General features: G+C 42.5%; 1 protein-coding gene across 2 annotated transcripts in view; it reads right to left on the bottom strand.

The window, feature by feature from the left end:
• Positions 1–473: 473 nt before the first annotated feature.
• The window catches only part of UMODL1 (uromodulin like 1), a 43085-nt gene continuing 23485 nt past the window's right edge, over positions 474–20073 (bottom strand). The window contains exons 14-20 of one of the 2 annotated variants that reach the window (XM_053309256.1): positions 18344–18486; positions 18032–18244; positions 15031–15173; positions 12974–13210; positions 9970–10129; positions 3641–3725; positions 474–1209 (exon numbers count right to left, since the gene is read on the bottom strand). In XM_053309256.1, coding sequence (XP_053165231.1) covers positions 1025–1209; positions 3641–3725; positions 9970–10129; positions 12974–13210; positions 15031–15173; positions 18032–18244; positions 18344–18486 — 1166 coding nt within the window. In that variant the 3' untranslated portion in view covers positions 474–1024. Of the gene's footprint in view, positions 1210–3640; positions 3726–7874; positions 8072–9969; positions 10130–12973; positions 13211–15030; positions 15174–18031; positions 18245–18343; positions 18487–20073 lie in introns of those variants that run through there. The other variant, XM_053309257.1, reaches the window with a different exon arrangement.

The following is a 20073-nucleotide window of genomic DNA, read 5'->3' as shown; positions in this document are numbered from 1 at the left end:
ACCTTTGATATATACTGTCTGAATGCAATTCAGGAAAGAGAGTTGGTCTTGTGGTAGCAAGCATGACTTGTCCCTTTAGCTAAGCAGGATCCACCTTGGTTGCATAGGAAAGGGAGACTAGAAGTGTGAGCACTGTAAGATATTCCGCTCAAGGGATGGAGCCGCTCTGGGAAGAGCAACTAGGTTCCAAGTTCCTTCCCTGGCATCCAAGATAGGGCTGAGAGAGATTCCTGCCTGCAACCTTGGAGAAGTCACTGCCAGTCTGTGTAGGCAATACTGAGTGAGATGGATCTATAGTTTGACTCAGTATATGGCAGCTTCCTATGTTCCTAAAAGTACAAGAAACCTTTCTATGTATTGATTGTCCATATCCCTGTACTCCAAACTTCTGTGGAAGAACTTAACAGGAAGCACTTGGAACTGTAATTCAACAGATTGCTACACATTCTGCTCTTCCACAACTGGTATAATGTTTCAGGGCAGGGGCAGTACTACCTGGGTTTGGCTCACTCTGGAGGAGAAATCATTAGAAGCGCAAATCATTCTTGTAATTTCGGTTTATTTACAAATATCTAGCACAGGTAGAGACAAGCTGCATGTTCACCTAGCAATAGAGCCACTATCCCATATCAGATCCCTGCCTTCAGTTCTTTCTCCCCATCTCTCTCAATTCTACAAATGCCGGCTCTAAGTTATTTCTTTTGTTTCCACACCTACCTACCTTGCATCAGTCTCCTCCCACTAGCTGAGCGGGATGTGATGTGATGTATCACCTTCCTCCAGCTCTGATGGCTTTCCCCAATTCCAAGTATTCCAGAGACATTTCTGTACCCAGAGACCATCTCCTAACAATTAATCTCCATACATTACTGACCATTAAGGAGCATTAATATTATTTTGTCAATTTTCAGACCCTGGTCAGGCATGACTGTAATGCAGAATCATTTCATAGGCCTATTTACAGTGATCAGACAACACACCTGTTACAACATGATCGAACTTACATGTGGCAAACTTGAAATGCTCAGTCATAGAACACTTGGTAGTTAAAATTGTCAGACTTGACTTTGAAGTTGTATACCCCAGTCTTTCGTTGGTGATGGTAAAGCAAAATACCTGCTATTACCAGGATAAAACCAAATACACCAATGACAATGAGGACTATATAACCTGCTCCTAAACCAGGCTTCTTCTCTTCATTTAAATCAACTGAAATAAGAAAGAAAAGAGGACATGTGAGACACCACAAATTGTAAGTAAATTTATATAAAACTTGATCAGACATGGGCATTACAAGCTGACTTTAAACAACACATTTGCTTGTATGAATACATACCCTCCAAGGTTTCACTGATGAAAATAGGTATATGCCTGTGTAGGGGATGGGGCCAAATAACCTGGGAGGCATGGTGCACAATTCTAACTACAAGCTGCTGCTGAAATGAGGGCTGTCTCTCCACTGTGCATACAATGCATGCTGGGATATCCTTGCAGGACCCAGCTCCATTTTCCCATACCAGAGTGCCCAGCTGCCTCGCAACGCCCTTCCTACACAATGAGGAGGCCCATGTGCAGGCGTGAGAGAAGCTGGCGCACCAGCTGGGGAGTGGGGGAGGCCTGTGTGCTGGCCGGGGATGGGGGAGAGAAGCCCGCTCGCCACCGCCACCACAGGTAAATGGGAAAAGACAGGAGTGCATGGGGGTGGGGCGACGGGGCCCTTATGGGCCCCTTGGCCCTCCAAGCCAAGGGACATTTGCACCCCCTCATCCAATGGACGCTACACCCATATCGGGAAGGGCTTTTCTCTGGCCATATTGCCCCCTCCCTCCTCACAAGGCTGATGACTAGGGACCTAGTAGATGCTTTCGGATGGAGAGCCAGCGTGGTGTAGTGTGGACTAGAACTGGGGAGACCCGAGTTCAAATCCCCATTCAGCCATGATACTAGCTGGGTGACTCTGGGCCAGTCACTTCTCTCTCAGCCTAACCTGCTTCACAAGGTTGTTGTGAGGAGAAACTCAAGTATGTAGTACACCACTCTGGGCTCCTTGGAGGAAGAGTGGGATATAAATGTAAAAATAAATAAATAAAAATAAAAATAAATACTAGACAAGCTATTTGTTAACGTTAACGTGTAATGCACAACTGTACCACAATGTGAATAGCACTGACATTGTTCACCACCACCATCACCATGCTGCCTGAGAGAGCAGATATAGCAACCATGGGATACTGCTGTATTTGCACAAATGGGGAAATATAGGAGGGTGCTGTGGCTGTGACACTCTACTCAATTCTTACCCTTGCCCTGACCTTTTCTATCCTGGCTGAGTGGGGTGGGGACCAGAGAGGTCAGTCACTGGGCAGCCACAGTGGGCCACTGCATTTTCCTACAATGGGGACTCAGCAGCATGCTGTGGCTATTGCTTCGGCACTCATCTTTCAAAGGGCATAAGCAATCCTCTGGCTGAGCAACAGAGAAGAGCTCCAGTGACTGGAGCAGAACTGCAGTACTTCCCCCCACAGAGAAACAGAGTACATCTTCCGTCCTGTCCAGCCTCCTGAGAGACCTGCCTCTTCTATCTAAAGAGGCACAAGAGCAGAACCACCAGCTGCATACTGCAAACAAGCCCCGGCTGAAGCTTCGTAACAAAATGCAAGTCTTTGACTGGCTGCTTGGATCATGGATCTTTAAGAAATCAAAGGAGCTCAGAGGGAAGGGTGGGACTTAAGAGAAGTTTTTCCCTAGCTCATTACTAATTAAAGTATCAGTTGGTGTAAGACTTTGTGGGTTTAATACTTCTCACTGGACTTTTGGCTAGCCAAGATCTGAAGTTTTGAGAGCAGTTTAGAGTAGGGTTGTGCAAACAGGTTCGACGTCAAAAGGGTTCGACGTCGAACCAGTTTGGTTCAACAGTTCAGGGTTGAACCGAACCACTCCCTGTTCAGTCTGACTCCGGACTGAACACCCCTGGCTGTTCAGGGGTTCATGATTCAATTTCTTTAAAAAAAAAAAATTAGTATTTACCCCCTCCGGGTGGCTTCTCCAAAGCCATGGGGCGGGTCCACAGAAGTCTGCCCCTGCTGGCCTTTCTTGTGGCAAAAATAGCCTGGTTTAGGCATTATTTTGCCCTTTCCGGGTCTTTCCCCCATCTTGGTGGCCATTTTGGAGACTGCCGTGCATGTGCAATGGGCCCCTGCATGGCTGGGTTGTGACCGAGGCCATGCAGAAGCCCATTGCACACATGTAATTGTTGCCATATGGAATGCCAGCAGGGGGAGGGGAACCTCCACGGACACACAACCCCGGCCTCAGAGAACCCACCTGGAAGGGGTAAGTACTAGAATTATTATTATTATTATTATTTAAATTGACTCGCAACTCCCCCCCCCAAAAAAACCTGAACCTGGGGGCAGTTCGATGGGGGGCAAAACCGAACTGGCCCGGTCCTGTTCAGGTCCAGTTTGGATTCAAACCAAACTGAGTCAGCCGGTTTTGTGCACACCCCTAGTTTAGAGGGCTTGGTTCCAAACTGTCCCAGGCCTTGCCTGCATGCAACCAATCCTATTATCTTAGCTACTAGACATTTAAGCCTTGCCTGTTCTGTGACCTGTTCTGTGGCCCTTGCTGATTTACTCACTGTTAGATTTGCGCAGAGGCCCCCAAGATGCATTAGGCGATTCAATTGTTTTCCCAGTCCTCATGGAACGGGCACCATTGCAGTTCTGTAAAAATTCAAACCAACAATGGTTAAGGGATTCTCTCAATACAAAACTTTATATAGATATACACCAAATAGCTGTGAATCATACCCTACTTATTTATTTATTGCATTTCTATACCACCCCAAACCTGCATCTCTTCTGTATTTCACTGTATCCTCACAGTCCCTACTCAAATCATGAACCACTCAACATGCCATGCCTCCCTCCTAAATTAGGCCAAATTACACATTACATGAAGAATGTGCTTGGCCCTGCATGCTTAGATTTTCTGTGCTAAATAGCAGCTATGGGAAGGGGCTGATGTGGCTTGGGATGGCAGCAGGAGTGACGCTGAACCCTTTGCTCCTACTACAGCTACAGTTTAGCAGACAAAAACTAAGCATGATAGAACCAAGTCTTGTGGTAGCAAGCATGAATTGTTCCCTTTGCTAAGCAGGGTCCACCCTGGTTCACATTTGAATGGGAGAAGTGTGAATACTGGAAGATATTCCCCTTAGGGGATAGGGCTGCTCTGGAAAGTTCGTCTGCATGCTTGCATGCAGAAGGTTCCAAGTTCCCTCCCCCGGCATCTCCAGATAGGACTGAGAGAGACTTCTGCCTGCAACCTTGAAGAAGCTGCTGCCAGTCTGTGTAGACGATACTGTGCTGGATGGACCAATGGTCTGACTCGGTAAAAAGCAGCTTCCTATGTTCTTATATTCCTTCCTATGTTCCAGACATGCTATTAATACAATGTGTAGCTTGGCCCTTACTGCTCTGGAGCCCAGTCTTATGGGCTGCTGAAATCAGTGCTAGGCTCCCATTGCTGGCTCAAGCTCACATATTTTCTGCTTGCTCCAGGATAGCTCTACTCTGTGCGTTGAAGCAACAGCAACCATCAGTGCTAATGCAGAGTACTGAGAAAGTGCAGCACCAAGGTGAGAGTGATTATTAATTTCAGTGGAACAATTTTCTTCAGACATTTTTAGTCTAATCAGGAAGATCAGAATCACAGAGCTGAAATGTGCATGAAAATCATCTATCCCAATCCTGTGTTTAGAGCACGCTCCTGCATGCACCAAACCACATCCATGCTGCACAATAAGTTGCCTCTTGTTTAATTAACTACGCAGACTATTAAGGTAGGCCCAAGCTCAGAACAGACTAAAGAAACCCAAGATGCCTTATATAATGCTATCCAGTAATGTTATTACATTTTCAGAAGCTAATCTAAACAGATGCACTGAAGTAGCTTCCACTACAGTTTTCCCTCCTGGGACTGGGACTAGCAAGTTGCTCCTATTATGAAAAAAAGAAAAATGTTTTCTATGTAATATTGTTCATTTCAGCATTATAAATCTCACTTGCAAAATGCACCGAGGAATGAAAGTCTCTCCTATGTTCTATTTTTTAAAAATCATCATCATCATCATCATCCAATGTTTGTCATAAAAGTGGTTTGTAGGTATGGTTCCACATGTGAAATTTATAGCCCTATGGGTAAGGTACCCACCAAAAGAAACTTACTAAAAAATCCTATTTAGTTTGCAAGTCATAACTTTGCAGAAAGATTGTAAATTGATCATCTGGGGTTTTCCCCCTACCTTTTTTTTTTTTTTTTTAAAGAAACTTCATAGGAGAAAATATTTCTCATAAGTTCCCTAAGTAATGAAACATGTGACTGTATTTCAGGAGTTCTGGAAAATGTAAGAAAGAGGTCTTTCAACTGGTCTTTGGAGTCTTCCATAAACATCATTGTCACCTCTAATTTCAACATAATTACCATCACCCTACAGATTTTACTGATCCTTAAAGACTTTAGTCAGGACCAACACCTAATTATATTTACTTGGTATGAGAGATTCTCCCAAGCACAGGTCTTGAATCCTGAAAGTTATTAATGTTTAGCTATTAATTTCATGCCTTAACATAAGTACACTCAAAGAAAGTGACGGACATCCTGACTAACAAGGCACCAGATGCTTCTCCTGCAACAAGAGATACATCGGTAATTCTGAGGAGTTCACTAACTCTCTTCCACTGCTGGCTCAGATGTGGGGGCAAATTTTAATGATCTCCCCTCCTGCATGAAGCACTTTGTGCTACCTAAAACTATGTTCCTGAGGGTCATGCAGCCCTCAGAGACATAGAAGCACTGGTGCTTCTCCCGTTACACAAATGCTTTGTTAATCAGGATGTCAGCCAGTAAGCGTAAGGAACAAAAGGAGATGGTGAGGCAGTGGGAAAAGTGGTAAGAGCCCAGGGCTTCAAGATAGGTATTGCACAACCAAGGGCCAGTTCAGGCAATATCTTTCCAGCCCACACAATTAGGAAGAGGATGCAGCAAGACTGTGCCCATTGTGATATCCTCCATGGATATCCTGATGCCCTCCCCACACTTCTCTTTGTCATGAGGGGGCACAGTTTGTCCAAATAACCTCTCCACTCACACTCCAAACTGAAGCTTATGTAGAGGGGCAATTTGAATGAACAGTTCCCCCACACAAGAAAGGGACAGACCAAGAGGGCATCAGGACATGCACAGAGGATATCATGACAGGCCCAGTTTTGGACTTCCTAATCACATGGGCTGATAATGTATATCATCCAAACTGGCCCCAAATGATTTCAAACTACACTTTTTTCTGAACTGTCATTGCATTTACAAGTTTCTTTTCTTGTAGCTGTACTTTGTTATAGTCATATACAGTTTTCTTCCAAAATTAAATTTTGTTACTCATTTCCTACTACTTTATTTACCTGAATCCAAGATTAGTTTTTTCCCTGGTTTTTTGATATTAGAAATCAGGAGTTCATTTTAAATTCAGAGTCCTGTTCCTTTCGAGTAAATGCAGGTATAACTTATATTTAACCCCTACTTTTTAAGTGGCCGTCTTAAATTCAGCGTCATCTTCAATTTGGGTAAATACAGACAAAGCTTTTCAATTTTATGCATGAGATTTGGACGAGTTTTATCAGACCCACATTTTGTGTCCATTGAAGATGAATTCTCAGATCTCAACTGATGTGTGCAGCAGAGCTTATCTGTGCACACTTCTTGTGCATGATGACTCCTTCACATTACCTGGCCAAGAATTTTCACCCATATTGTACTCCCTCATGATGTAATTCTTTAAATTGCATAGAGAGCATTAGTAAGTATGCCAGAATCATTATACCAGGCCTCATTCATGCACTGGATGATATGTATTCTTTTCATGTGCGGCGAAGCAGTTATTGGATTGAGTCAGTACTTATCTTGACCCACAATGGTTGGAAGTCTTTGTGGTAAAATCTGGAAGTGGGTACACAGTGAAACATGGGACTCAGGACCAATACTCTCTCTAACAGGGATTCCCAGATGTTGTTGACTACAACTCCCAGTGTTCCCAAGCAAAAACCATGATATCTGGGGATTCTGGGAGTTGTAAGTCAACAACATCTGGGAATCCCTGTTAGAGGGAACACTGCTCAGGACATGTGCTAAAAGAATCAAACAACTGTTTCACCCCATATGAAAAGTAAGCACTGATCATATAGTATATGCATGTACTGCATGAATGAGGCCTCAAATTATTTTCCAGCATATTTGATAGCATTCTATCAAGTTTAAAGTCCTACATACAATACATATTTTATGCAAATATCTCAGAATTTAAAGATCTGCAGTCCATGTCTGGCCATTTTAAGCAACGGAGAAGCAAACACTCAAAGCTTTGCTGCTGAGTAATATACAAGTCAAACATTAAAGAAATAAAACACATGTCAATGACATGTTCTATAGTCTTGGACATATCCGATCATATCCCACTGCTATTTACTTTGTAGAGTGAAGATAATGATTCTCACTGACCTTGAACTGTTTTGCTAGTACTGTATTATTATTATCATCCAACTTTATGCTGGATTATTCCATTACCCAATAGTTGTTTCATAAATGCAGGCCCAAATTTAATCCAGGATGAATAAATGCAGGTCTTTAAACTTCCAAAATTATGAAGCTGACTACAAACCAAACCTAGAGCCCTTCTTCCATCTCTCAGTTAAACCTCCATGTTTCTTACAGGATGCTTTTCCTTTCATGAAGAAAATCAGAAAATAAAATACTTCTGGTTCATATCCATTTCTAAATACCTCAAAGGGGAATTCTTCATACTGGGGCTGTGATTAATAATGCAGAGCTAGAGCAGACTGGTAAATAACTGGCAAAATACTGAATGGTTAAGGAAAATATCCTGTCATATAGATCTTTGGGAGAGAAGAAAATCCATCTGCACACAGTAAAAAGATAGTCAACACACAGCCCGTGTTTGTTTCATTTCCATGGGCAAACAATGAGGGGAACAGTACATTTGACATACCTGGAACTGAAAGAGACAATGTAAAATATGTTATAGACTAGGTCAGAAAGTAAAGTTTCATATAGATATAATACCAGAAATTAATATAAATACTTTAAGTTCTGAATAAATAGCACTGCAGAACAAAATCCATAGAAGTTGCCATGTATTAAGCTTAATCTAATAACCTTTCGGATATTTATTAATTCTATAAATTGCGGAGAGCTGGTCTTGTGGTAGCAAACATAAATTATTCTATTTGCTAAGCAGGGCCTGCCCTGGTTTGCATTTGAATGGGAGACTACATGTGAGCACTGTAAGATATATCCCTTAGGGGATGGGGTTGCTCTGGAAAAAGCACCTGCATGCTTCCATGTAGAAGGTTCCAAGTTCCCTCCCTAGCATTAAGGATCTGCGAACAGGCTTGAGGTTGAGCTGGCTCGAGGTCGAACTGGGCAGGTTCGAAGACTTGCCCTCAGGCCGAACCAGCCGCATGAAGAATGGGGCCGCTGCAAGTTAGAGGTGAGCCACCCCCAGTTCAAAGCCCTGACCCACAAGCAGGCTTGAGGGCTCAAGGGGCATACTTGTAAAGGAGAATCTGGCAAGGATTCCGCTTTACAAGTAAAGGGTTTGGCCAGTAGTAATTGTGGGTAGGGATGTGCTAACAGGTTCGATTCCAAACCTGTTTGACACCGAATGGGTTTGGTTCGATGGTCCGATATCGGACTGAACACACACACACCTCGGCCTGTTCAGGCGGTTCTAAGTTGTTGTTTTTTAGTTTATTCACCTCCGCGGAAGTACCCCCTCCCCCCACCGCCCTCCGTTTATGCCCAAATTGCCTGTTCTGTTGGTTTCCAGCCCATTCCATGGCCCATGGCAGCACCCCACAGAGGGGATGGGTACATATTTAAAAACATTTTTAAAAATCATGAAACACCCCCCTTCCAAAACAAACCGGGCTGGGGGGAGGGTTCAGGGGTGCCAAAACCAAACATACCCTTACAAGTATGCCCCTTTGAGCCAACTCATGAGCTGGCTTGCAGGGCTCGATGGTCGTACTGGACTGGGGGCAGCTCAATCGAGCCCGAGCCTCCCAGTTCAGTTCAAATTCACCTCAAATTCAAACCGCACCAGGAAACCCAGTTCAGTGCACATGCCTACCTGACATCTAGAGATAGGGCTGGGAGATGCTCTAGGTTGTAATCTTGGAAGAGCCACTGCCAGTCTGGGTAGACAATACTGAGCTCGATGGACCAATAGTCTGACTCAGTATAAGGTAACTTCCTATGTTACCACTTTTTAACACTAGAGCTTTTGTGATGCCCCCAGTCATGCTAAATGCATTGAAGCCACTTGCTAATTGTTTTCAAGATGTCACTTAGAGGTCAACAATCAATATAGTGGGGTTAAGTCGCTTCTACCTGACTTGCTCAACCCAGAGTTCAAAGGATCCTTAGTATAGTTTGTCAAAGTCTAAGAACACATCCACATAAGTGAGTTTTTGAGTGATCAACTCTCTGAATCTGAAGACTGATCACATGCAAGCCCCATGATTAGATATAAGTCCAGACTAGTCTTGACTGCTAGTCCAGACGGCCTAGCAGGATCATCATGGGAGGTAGAATCACCATTATACCAAAACATTGGTGGTCATTCTAATATCATCCCCACCACCAGTGTCTCTTTCGGGGGGACTCTCTGTTGCATTTTATATTTCGACACTACCTTTGCTAGAAAGGGATATGGAAGCCCCATAATTTGGTAGTCTATTAGTTCTGTGGGTGTTTTTTAACTGGTGTCACACACACAAATGGAAAAATATATTCTTTTATTGGTTTATTACAACTTGATTTTTCAATTGAATTTCCAATATTGTTTACATAAAGTAGAAAATAAGTAAGGTTGAGGGGAAAATAGCTTACCGTTTTGCAAGTGCCTGCAACAATTTCCACACAAATATGGATTTTGCAGTGTAAGTAAACCACTGAGTCATTGACAAAGGAAAAGATTTTCAGCTTAAATCGGGCTTTGTTGGAGACTCCATTCGCAATGATAGAGGTATGTGTATTTGAAATTGGGCAGCTGAAAAGAGAAAAATCAGTAAGTAAAACAATAGGTCAGGCATATAATTCAGGAATGCCTGTGCTAACCTGTATATGTATGTATGAGCTTCCCTCAGAACTGATGGTAAGCATCTAGAGACTACTGAATATGAAACCAGCACATTTCCATTAGTAACTATGGACTGGCTTAACAATAACAATTAAACTTATCATTTTAAAATTTATTTTGTTTCGTATATATGGCTAAGGATGTACATGGCAAGCCCCACCCCTGCTGCAGCCACGACGTGGGGGTGGGGCTTGATATGTACAGCCTTAGACCGAAGCGGCAGAGAGGGTGGCGAAAGCTCCCTCCATGAGCCTGCCTTGGGCGATTCTTAAGGCACGGGGAAGGCAGGGCAGGGGGCCAGATCGGCCGGCGGGGCAGAGAGAACCACATGTCAGCGAAGACACAGCCGGTGGGGTGCAGGAGAGGGGTGGTGGAGGCAGCAATACCTCCTTCCTCGGGCCCTCCTACTGTCCAAATGACAGGTCGGGCCTTTTTCAACCCATTTCAGGGCTCTCTGTGCGCATGCGCAGAGAACCCTGAAATGGGCTGAAAACTGCCCAACCTGTCATTTGGGCAGCAGGAGGGCCCGAGGAAGGAGGTTTCATCACCTCCACTGCCATCCCAAATGGCAAGGGGCAGCTGGTGGGGGGAGGTGGGGCAGGGAGCTAGAGCAAAAGTGGTGGTGGTTAGAGACAGGGAGAACTAGTGCGCTGATGCTCTGCGCCAGACCAGCTAGTTATTCATTATTATACAAATGATCTTATATTTTATTTTAAAAACATGAAACCCACTTTTCAACATTGTCTATCCTCTTGCACCCAAACACAATTAGTTAAATTAACCATGGAGGTGGTATCCTGTACTTTGCGTAACCAGTCCTTCATAAACTGTGAATTAATTTGTTTTATTTTTCCACTCTTGTGACAAAACCAGTGTGAAGCCCTCAGTGGGTATCTCTCAGCCTCTATCCTCTACTCTTTGTGTCCAAACAAAACACACAAAGGCTCTGCTGGTTTAGATCACAGGCCAAGACAGGTGTACATCAAAAACAGCCTCACCCTGTTGTGAATGCATTTTAAGCTCAGTTCTGAATGTACATAGGCTGCATCTGCACCTTAGCAGAAGAGCACCTGCTTTACTTGCAGAAAGTTCCAGGTTTAGGGCTGTGTGCTATGTTAGGTCCAACTGAGCTGTTGAACCTGACTTCCCCTATGTCTGGAATTGTTGGGTGGAGTTCTGCCACAGCAGCGGAGAGCCCTGCAATCATGGCAGAACTGCGTTGGAGGTCTGGGAGCTGTGTCAGGACCTCCTTCCTTCTGCTTTCCCTCTGCACTACACTGCCTCCACTCCACCTTTTCCCCACGCACCCCCCACTTATGAAATACCCATCCTAGAATAGAAACATAGCCCATAACTGGGGGGTGGGCAGGGGACAGGCTGTGATGTGTGATCTTTGCTCCAGAAGGAGCACACAGGGAGTTTCCTTGCCTTCCGTGGCTTGCATTTTAAAATAAAGGGAGACAGGGTCCTTTTTACTTTCCCTCTTGGACCTGGAATTGGCTCAGGTGCTTCTGAGAGTGGTCGTTTCCCCCCCTAGGGCTGCAACCATAGCCGATAGAATCACTAATATGCCAATAGAATCACTAATATAATGATAATAATATAGACACAGGTATATTGAAAAGAGAGCTCAAAGCGCATTCAAAACATTTTAAGCCGCCTTTCATGTCAGTCTGTTTCGCTGACCCATCATCACTTCAACATGATTACTGAGACAATGTATAGGAAGTGCTTAGGTCACTCTACAGCATTATATCAATGTTAAGTATTCAGTATATATTACATTTTGCCACTTAAGGGAAACTTGGCATTTATAAATTTTACTTGCTGCTTTATTTATTTTGTTGACATATATTCTGCCTTTCCAATTCTAAAATAATCTCATAGCAGCCTACAAAGTTCAAAACCATTCAAATACAATGCAGGTATGAAGCCCAAAAAACTGACAGCAATGAAAAGCAATCCCAGTCCAAAGAGCCAGGAGGCTTTTCAGACAGGAGCCTTTACTGCGAGTTCAGGGCATAATAGATACTCTGACACAAAAAGAGGATTTTTTTTACCCTGGACATAAATCGAGCTAGGTTCCAATATGGAGGGAAAAACCCAAATCGTGTGTGAAGTGCTCTCTGAAACATCGCATGGACTTCAGGGTAAATCTGGCCAATATGTGGATGCACACACACCCTCCCAAAGTAAAGTCGCAGTAAAAATGCCATCTGAAAAAACTCCAGGAGAGGGGGAAAATCACATCCCCAGAAAGCACAGATCAAAACCAAAGAGAACACTTCAGAATGCTCAAGCCAGTTCAGATTCATTATCTCAGCGATACTGACAACCACCCTTTAAAGGTAGATCAATATATGGTAAGTATCCTCATATTTCAGACAGAGGGCTGAGAGATAATGGCTTGCATAACATGCAAGTGCTGTCATTAACGATAGCAGTTGTCATCAAATACAAATGGGGCAGAAGTTGAAAACTTTACTCACTCAGCAGAGCAGAACTGCATTTTGAAATATGCTTTTTCACTATCATCTAAATTTGTGTGTATGGGGAGGTCAGCTTAAGGAATCACTAAATATGAAGGAATCACAATCAATATGAAGTTATACTCTTAAAGACTGTATCTTAATTTACATAAGCCTTTTGAGGATAAAAGCATATATATTGTACTTAATAGGGCCAGGCTTATGCATAAACTGAGATCATATACTGTTAATGTGTGTCACCTTGCATGTGTTGTGAATACAATACCTGCCACGTATAAAAGGAAATGACAGATGATCCATTGAGTTGTTCGATGGAGTTGCCCAACATTCACTGACAACCACCTTGAGCCTATCATCATCTTTCTTCATTCCCACCTCAATCATTATGTCATCACTAGCAGAGATGCTGAAATTTTTGGGAATCGGAGAATTTCCAATAAACAACTGCATTGCTGTTAAGAAACGTCCTGATCCATGTAAATCCTCAAAAATGGTATAAACTCTGCAAGAGAACCAGCCAATATTACACTTTTTTCAAGCTATATTTCTCTGCCCCATATGCACAATAATATTGCAAGGGGGCTTGATACCCAGCATTATTGCTAGCCTTTGCAAAAGAAAAGGATGGTGTCTTGTTCCATTCCCAGCTAAGAGACACTGAAGAAATTTGCAGAGGGACTGCCCACACACCCCAGAATGAAGACACACAAGACATTAGATTGGTCTTAGTCAAGGCCACAACTTTGTTCTAACATAAAAGCATCTGCAATAAGAATGAGCAAGTGTAAACTGCTTAAGCTCTACCCTAACAATGAAGGCTTCCTTAACTTTATTTAAAACAAGGACTAGGAGACACAGATCCACTGGGCAACTCCAACCTGGCACCAGGTTGGTTCTTAAACGAACAATTTCTCACTGCCAACTTACCAAAGATGTGCCAAGGAGTCCTGGACTGACTCACTACACCAGAGCTGATCAGCCCTAGATGGAATGGGTCAGTTATGGCTCCTTCTCCTGTCTCATTGAGCTGCTCTGCCATGAGATGCTGGGGAAGCAGATGCCATGCTGATGCCGCAGTGTGCTTACCAGGGTAGCCTAGCCTTACTTTCCCTCCACATTGGCAATGAATCTGACATTTGTGACAAAAGAGCAGAAAAGCTAGCTTATGGGACCGTAGCATGTGTTTTGCACGCAGAAGGCCCAGGTTCAATCGCTGGCATCTCCAGGTAGGGTTGGGAGAGACTCCTGCTTGAAACCTTGGAGAGCTGTAGCCAATCAGTGTAGACAATACTGAGCTAAATGGACCAATGGTGTGACTCAGTATAAGGCAGTTTCCTAGGGTTTCTATAGTTCTAAGACAATTGTACTATACTAAATTCAGTCTCAGTCCAGAGATACCAGCAGTTCACTGTTGTAGGGGAGTGGGGAGATGCCATCCCAGCTCAATTAGAGCAGGCACCCAAACATTCCTGTGTTCAGTTCCCCAGAAGGAGACTGGCTAATCACACACTTCATAATCCCAGGGAGGGTAGAAGAGGTTGTCACCATTTGGTACACTGAAGCAGGGTTGTCTGCCACTGAAGGCACCTCATGGTCTCCCCTCTGATTAATCAGGCAGCAATGCATTCCGCTGCTGGCTGGTAGTCTGTCTTGTGCTCCATCCTATGAAAGAGGGTGGGGCAAACAACTCCACCTGCAGCTGTGGGAGGGGAGAAATATTGCTGCCAGTGACTCATATTAAAAGAATATGGTTCTTCTCTATAGAAAGAGATTTTTTATTATATTTTCAACAATTGTCTTTTAAAGAGCAAATACTTTCCAAAGCCCTTATATTGTTCTCTTGGACCCCTCCACTTTATTTGACATCACTGATCACTACCACTTCTTCTTTAAATCTCTTTGATCCTTAGGATTCTGTCCTATCTTTGAGAAGTCATTTTCTCAGGGCTGATATTAGGTACAGATTCTCCAGATACTGAGAGCAAGCAACTTTTTTCAAATGTGAGGAGTTCATGTGTGTAAAATATGTTGCATGTCCTTTTATAATATTTAGAAGCAGGGTGTGATTCTTTCCTAGCAGCTGCTTCTGTGTATCTTACAAGGACACACACCAGATGTTACCTGCCTTTCACATTTAATGAGAAAGGCAAGCATTTTTACAATTGTGCCTGCACTTGATTATAGAATGCAAACTGAAAATCAGCTCTGAGAGCCCTCCTCTCTTTTGCACTCTGTTTTTGGACATTTACTGTTCACTAATGTATAGTGTAAAAATAATGAACACAGAAGAACGAGATCCTTAGTTAATAAGAGTCCATTTACCCTTCTGGAGTGTATCCAGATGAAGTTAAGACATCATTCTGAAACACACAGTGAACTGTACTAAGAACCTTTGAGTGATGGACAATTCCCAGTCCAGACTTATCATTTCGGAGCATTGATTTCACTATGGTATGTGTTGTATTCTGCAAAATAAATGCACAGAATGAAAAAATAACTTAGGTCGTTCTTCTAAAAAGATAAATTAGAGGACTTTCACACATTCCAGTTAACAGCACAGACAAAATTGAATTATCACAGAACATCTTCCATATGAAGGAGGGCTTAAAGAATAAGGTCTCTAAGAGTAGCAGTTGAGTGCAAATATGACTGAAGTGTATAAAATCATGAGTGGATTGGGGATGAAAAGTAAACATGGGGAAAATCTTTCCCCTTTCACATCATTCTAGAAATGGGGAGGGTTCTAAAATGAACCCATAGAGAATATTGTTGTACACTGTACACATAGGATCTGTAAGAAGCACTAGTGGCCAAGAAAAACTGGGATCAAAAATGAGTAGACAAATGGCCAGAAGATCAACAGTTATTAGGAAAGAGGCCCAGTCTTAATGCATTGAGTGTCCTTAATGCTTAAGCTGTTGCCATGCTAAATTTTCTCTGGAATTGCTCTCCTTTGTTCATCCCCTTTTTACAGTGAATCTACAAGATATAGCTGGCAAACAGTCGCATTCCAGGGTTTCCTTTGCTGCTTTCCTATGTTAATTCCGATCTTATAACACATTTTTTGCTGCAAAGGCAAATGCAAAGGCAGCACCACCCTTCTAGTGTGCGCAGCCAAAGAACTACTGAGGCTTTTAAGGGCTATTGTGCCTTTAATCAAAAGCTTCCTCTTTGCAAGTTCAATCCATTTTTATTGCTTCTTGTTCAGCATTAATGATGGATTCATAATGAATTGCCCTTTCATTAGTCAACTTCTGTTGTCTGCAGGGAGATGAGGTTAAACTATTGGTCTTGCTCCACTTTTTTGCTTTCTCGTATAGCAAATTAGTTCTATTTCACCATAAGAAAAAAATAATGAAAGGAAACAGGGCATTCAAACCCCACTCCGTCTCCACAGGGAACAGAAGCTGATGTGGCAATTCACCACTAATCCCACAGCTATGCTGAACATGGAGCAATAAAACAAGCAAAATCTATACAAATGAAATGGTTAATTTGCATCATCTGGGACTTTTGCTAAATGGGGTTTACTTCTGAGTAAACATTGTAAAATAATCTTTGCCATGGGAAAGAACATTGTTAGTTAATATCGTACACATAGTATACTAAGTACTGTGCAAAATCTCCTTTTTAATTCCATTTCTAGATGACTACAGAAGTGTCATGTATTAGGAGCAACCCCTTTTCAAGCCCCAACTATCTGCTTCTGGGTCTCCCAGGCAGGACTTTTTCAGATCCAAACTGGCATCTCTGGTCATTACCAGAAACAAACAGAAAAAGACATTTCGCAATGGGAGCAAGAGAAGGTTTGGCATCAGTGCCCCTCTCCCATACTTAATTTCAACAACCAAAGGGCTGAACAAGTTGAGTTACCCAGATGACTTGGGAAGACCCTAGAATAATGCCAAAGAAGTCTGGTATGCATATACTGTGAAGCATTCCCTAGGAAATTAAAGATAATCACTAATAAAGGAATTCTCCAGCAGAGCAATTTCTTGTCAAAGCATGTTTCCTAGTACTGATTAAATCAGCCTTGAGGACTGGAGCCTCATGATTAAATAAGTCTTGAAGGATGAGCCTCACATCTGTAGTGTTTCCTACCCTTAGGCGATTCAGCCTATCTGAATATTTCAAAACAATAAACTCAGTTGCAGAACTTTGTGGCTGCCCATCATCGATACCCAGATAAGAATTCCCACTTTAGAAGGTGGAAGGTGCCTCAATCTGTGGGGTATAAAACCCCTCCCAAGTTAGTACTTTTGTTCAGAATTTGTGTTCCATGCTATTCAGTGTTCGGATACTGTTTAGCTCAGAGTTTGTGGTTCAACTTGTAGTTAGCTTTACCCAACTCGCTAACCTCCTCATGGATTTACTTCTACACCACTGTTCCTGGGGATTGAGGCCTACCTAGTTCTTGTTACCTTGACTATGCACCCCACTGAAAGCCCAGATAGAGTACATTCTGTAGATGAGTTCTTGAGATCCCTAAACCTGATAATCTCTAAGGTGAAATCACTCTGATCTGCAGAAAGCACAATTTACCCAGCACTTGCTGAGGCCATTTACTTAATTAGCCAATAGCCTGTGAACTCTTATTTAGAAGCAAGTTCCACTGAACTCAGTGGAAATTACTTCTAAATAAATATGCATAAGATTGGGAAGTAAGAAGATAAGCTTGCTCTGTTTCAAAAGGTGAGGACTGGCTGTAAATGGGTATAATACATTAAATTCAAAAGAGGCCCTACCTTTACAACTTAACACAGTTTATTAATATTATAGATTGGTAGAAAAAGTAGGAGCTCACTCACTGTTCAAGTCTTAACCTGCTTGCACGCTCTCTCTCTCTCCTCTCCCCGCCAATACATTGGCTACTCAATATAGTTCCTTCCTAGTTTTGTTCCTAAAATCACAGCAAACAAAGCTCTGCAGTTGTCTGTTGGTCCCTAGAGAACAGGCTTCCCCTCTCCCTCATCATGCCACTTTGACTATAAGAGCAGTCTTTTTTGCCTAATCATCCCTATGGGGCACTCAGCTCCAAGCCAATCTTAGCAGGGCTTCAGTTGCCTCTGCCCCACCATGACACACTTCTGAGGCCATCCACTAGACCTACATTTGAACAGTTTTCCTTAGAGATCATGGGTAATTTTCCATTTTTCTTTTATCTTAAGGTATCTGTTCTTACCACCAGTTCTCCACCAATTACACCTTGTGGGAATTCGAATAAATTGTGCAATTATTGTTCCAATAATCCTTGGTCCTTGTTATATCAAGGCACCCATTTAATATCTTCCATTAAATCCCTTCACAAATCAATGTGACTTACACTTTGTACCAACGTTCCACATTCATTCCACCCAGTCCTAAGTACGACATGACTGGAATTGCTGCTGCTAACGTTGCAGTGAGGCTTTCCAAGGAAGATGGAGGATTCCAGCATAGATTCCTGCTTGAGAAAGACTTTCCGAATGCTGATGACAATTCTTCCAATCTCACAGAGCACTTGAACTGCATTCTTAATGGAAATCTCTCCAGCAGGCTTAGTGAATGATAAAAAAGATTTTTGCAGTGAATTATGGAAATTCATTTTTGGTTTTGTAGATAGCTTGGTAATTAAAATGTTGGTGGTTGTATTCACCGAAATTATGGCTGTGGAGACAGAAGAATCTTCTCTTGAAGGTGATGGTAAATGGGTTGGTGTATACGGATATGTCAAAGGTAAGACCGTGCTGCTCCTGCCTTTCGTCTGTATACCTCCATAATGGTGGTTAGGAAGCAGTACTAGAGAGTGAAATACATAAAGGTACTATATTTTAAATTGCATTTAAAATTCATTTTCTTAAAGAGTCAGCTAGAACACATTATCAAATATTTTGAAGAGTGTGTTTTAAGTAGGAATGCACCAAATATTCTCCTTTTTCAATGTTCATGTCAAAATAATACTTCCAGGAGGACTGCAATATTTCCTCTTTAAAAGTGCCCTACATTGTTTAAACATTCACCTCTTTTTCCCTTGTTTGCTGCTCTTGTTTTCCTATCTGCTGCTACCTTAGCACATTTTTTATTTCTAAACAGTTATTTCCACCAAGACCTCTTTATTGCACAAAGATAAAATATCCACCAGATGTTACAGATTAAAAGCAAAACAGGTTCAGTGTAAATACACCATCTTTAGTTGCTAATACAGATCTAATGTCTCAGCAGTTTTTTAAATACCTTCCCGCAAGAGAATAGTAGGCGTTGAGGGGAAGGGAAGAAGGAGAGAAACATCACAGCTTCAGGAGAAGAATAATTAATGCAGCTTCCATCATTCAAAGACTAATGAATTTCATAACCACAAACATCTTATCCTTATCATTAATATCTGGTTTTAACTTCTCTAGATACATTGCCTTCTTTCTTTTACGCATCTGGTTTGGCACAACTCCCATTATATCTGCTATCAGACAAATGCTCATTTTATCAATCTCTTAAATGTCTTCCAGTTTCACCTATATAGAAGGAGGAGACCTGCTGAATGAGTGGCTGGAACTAAAATCTCTGTATTGACGGTGGAAAGAAATCTGCAGAACCATAAAATAAAGGAGGCAATTTATAAACTGAACTGAACCTGTTTTGCTTTTAACCTGTAACATCTGGTGGATATTTTATCTTTGCACAATAAAGAGGTCTTGATGGAAAGAACTGTTTGGAACTTAATATGTGCATAGCATCATCAACTTACCTTTAAAAAAAATTCTTCCTTTATTAATCACATTAGCAATCTCAGCCAATCATGGATCATATAAATGGGGTGATGTCATCATGCCATTTAGACAACCAGATTTAGCTATGTGGTAACATCAGTTATAGCAAACAAAGTCAATTGAGAATGAGTGTGTTACTTCCTGGATCATGAGTAGTAGTAGTAGTAGTAGTAGTAGTAATCCCAGTCTACTAAGAATTGTGTAGAAAGTGGGATGATAATGTGATGATAGACAGCCAATCAGATTTGGCTGCATGCTGCTGTCACTGAGCACAAATAAAGCCAATTCAAGGGAGGACAATTTTCAGGGCTGGTGCCAGGGTGCTCTAGAACCTGAGCCAAGGCAAGGCTCTGAGCCCTGCAATGTGAGGCCATAGCTTACTGGGTAGTGGGGTGTAGCTATAATTGAGTGAATGGATTCAAAAGAACCTGGGGGCTCCCCAGCTCCACCGCTCCCTATTTTCTTCATTACCTCCCTCACCCTGAGATGCCGACCAGGAGAGGGACAAACACAGGCCCCCTCTCCCCTAGCTACACCCCTTCTGGGTAGTTGGGCAGATGACAGCAACAGTGGCAATCTTCTTCCTCGTTCCTCACAAACCTCAAAGGGGGGGAGGCCTTCA

The sequence above is a fragment of the Hemicordylus capensis genome, chromosome 3 (genome assembly GCF_027244095.1).
Source record: "Hemicordylus capensis ecotype Gifberg chromosome 3, rHemCap1.1.pri, whole genome shotgun sequence".
Taxonomy (NCBI): domain Eukaryota; kingdom Metazoa; phylum Chordata; class Lepidosauria; order Squamata; family Cordylidae; genus Hemicordylus; species Hemicordylus capensis.
The sequence above is the reverse complement of the archived record's forward strand: the minus strand, read 5'-3'. Positions and strand labels throughout refer to the sequence as shown.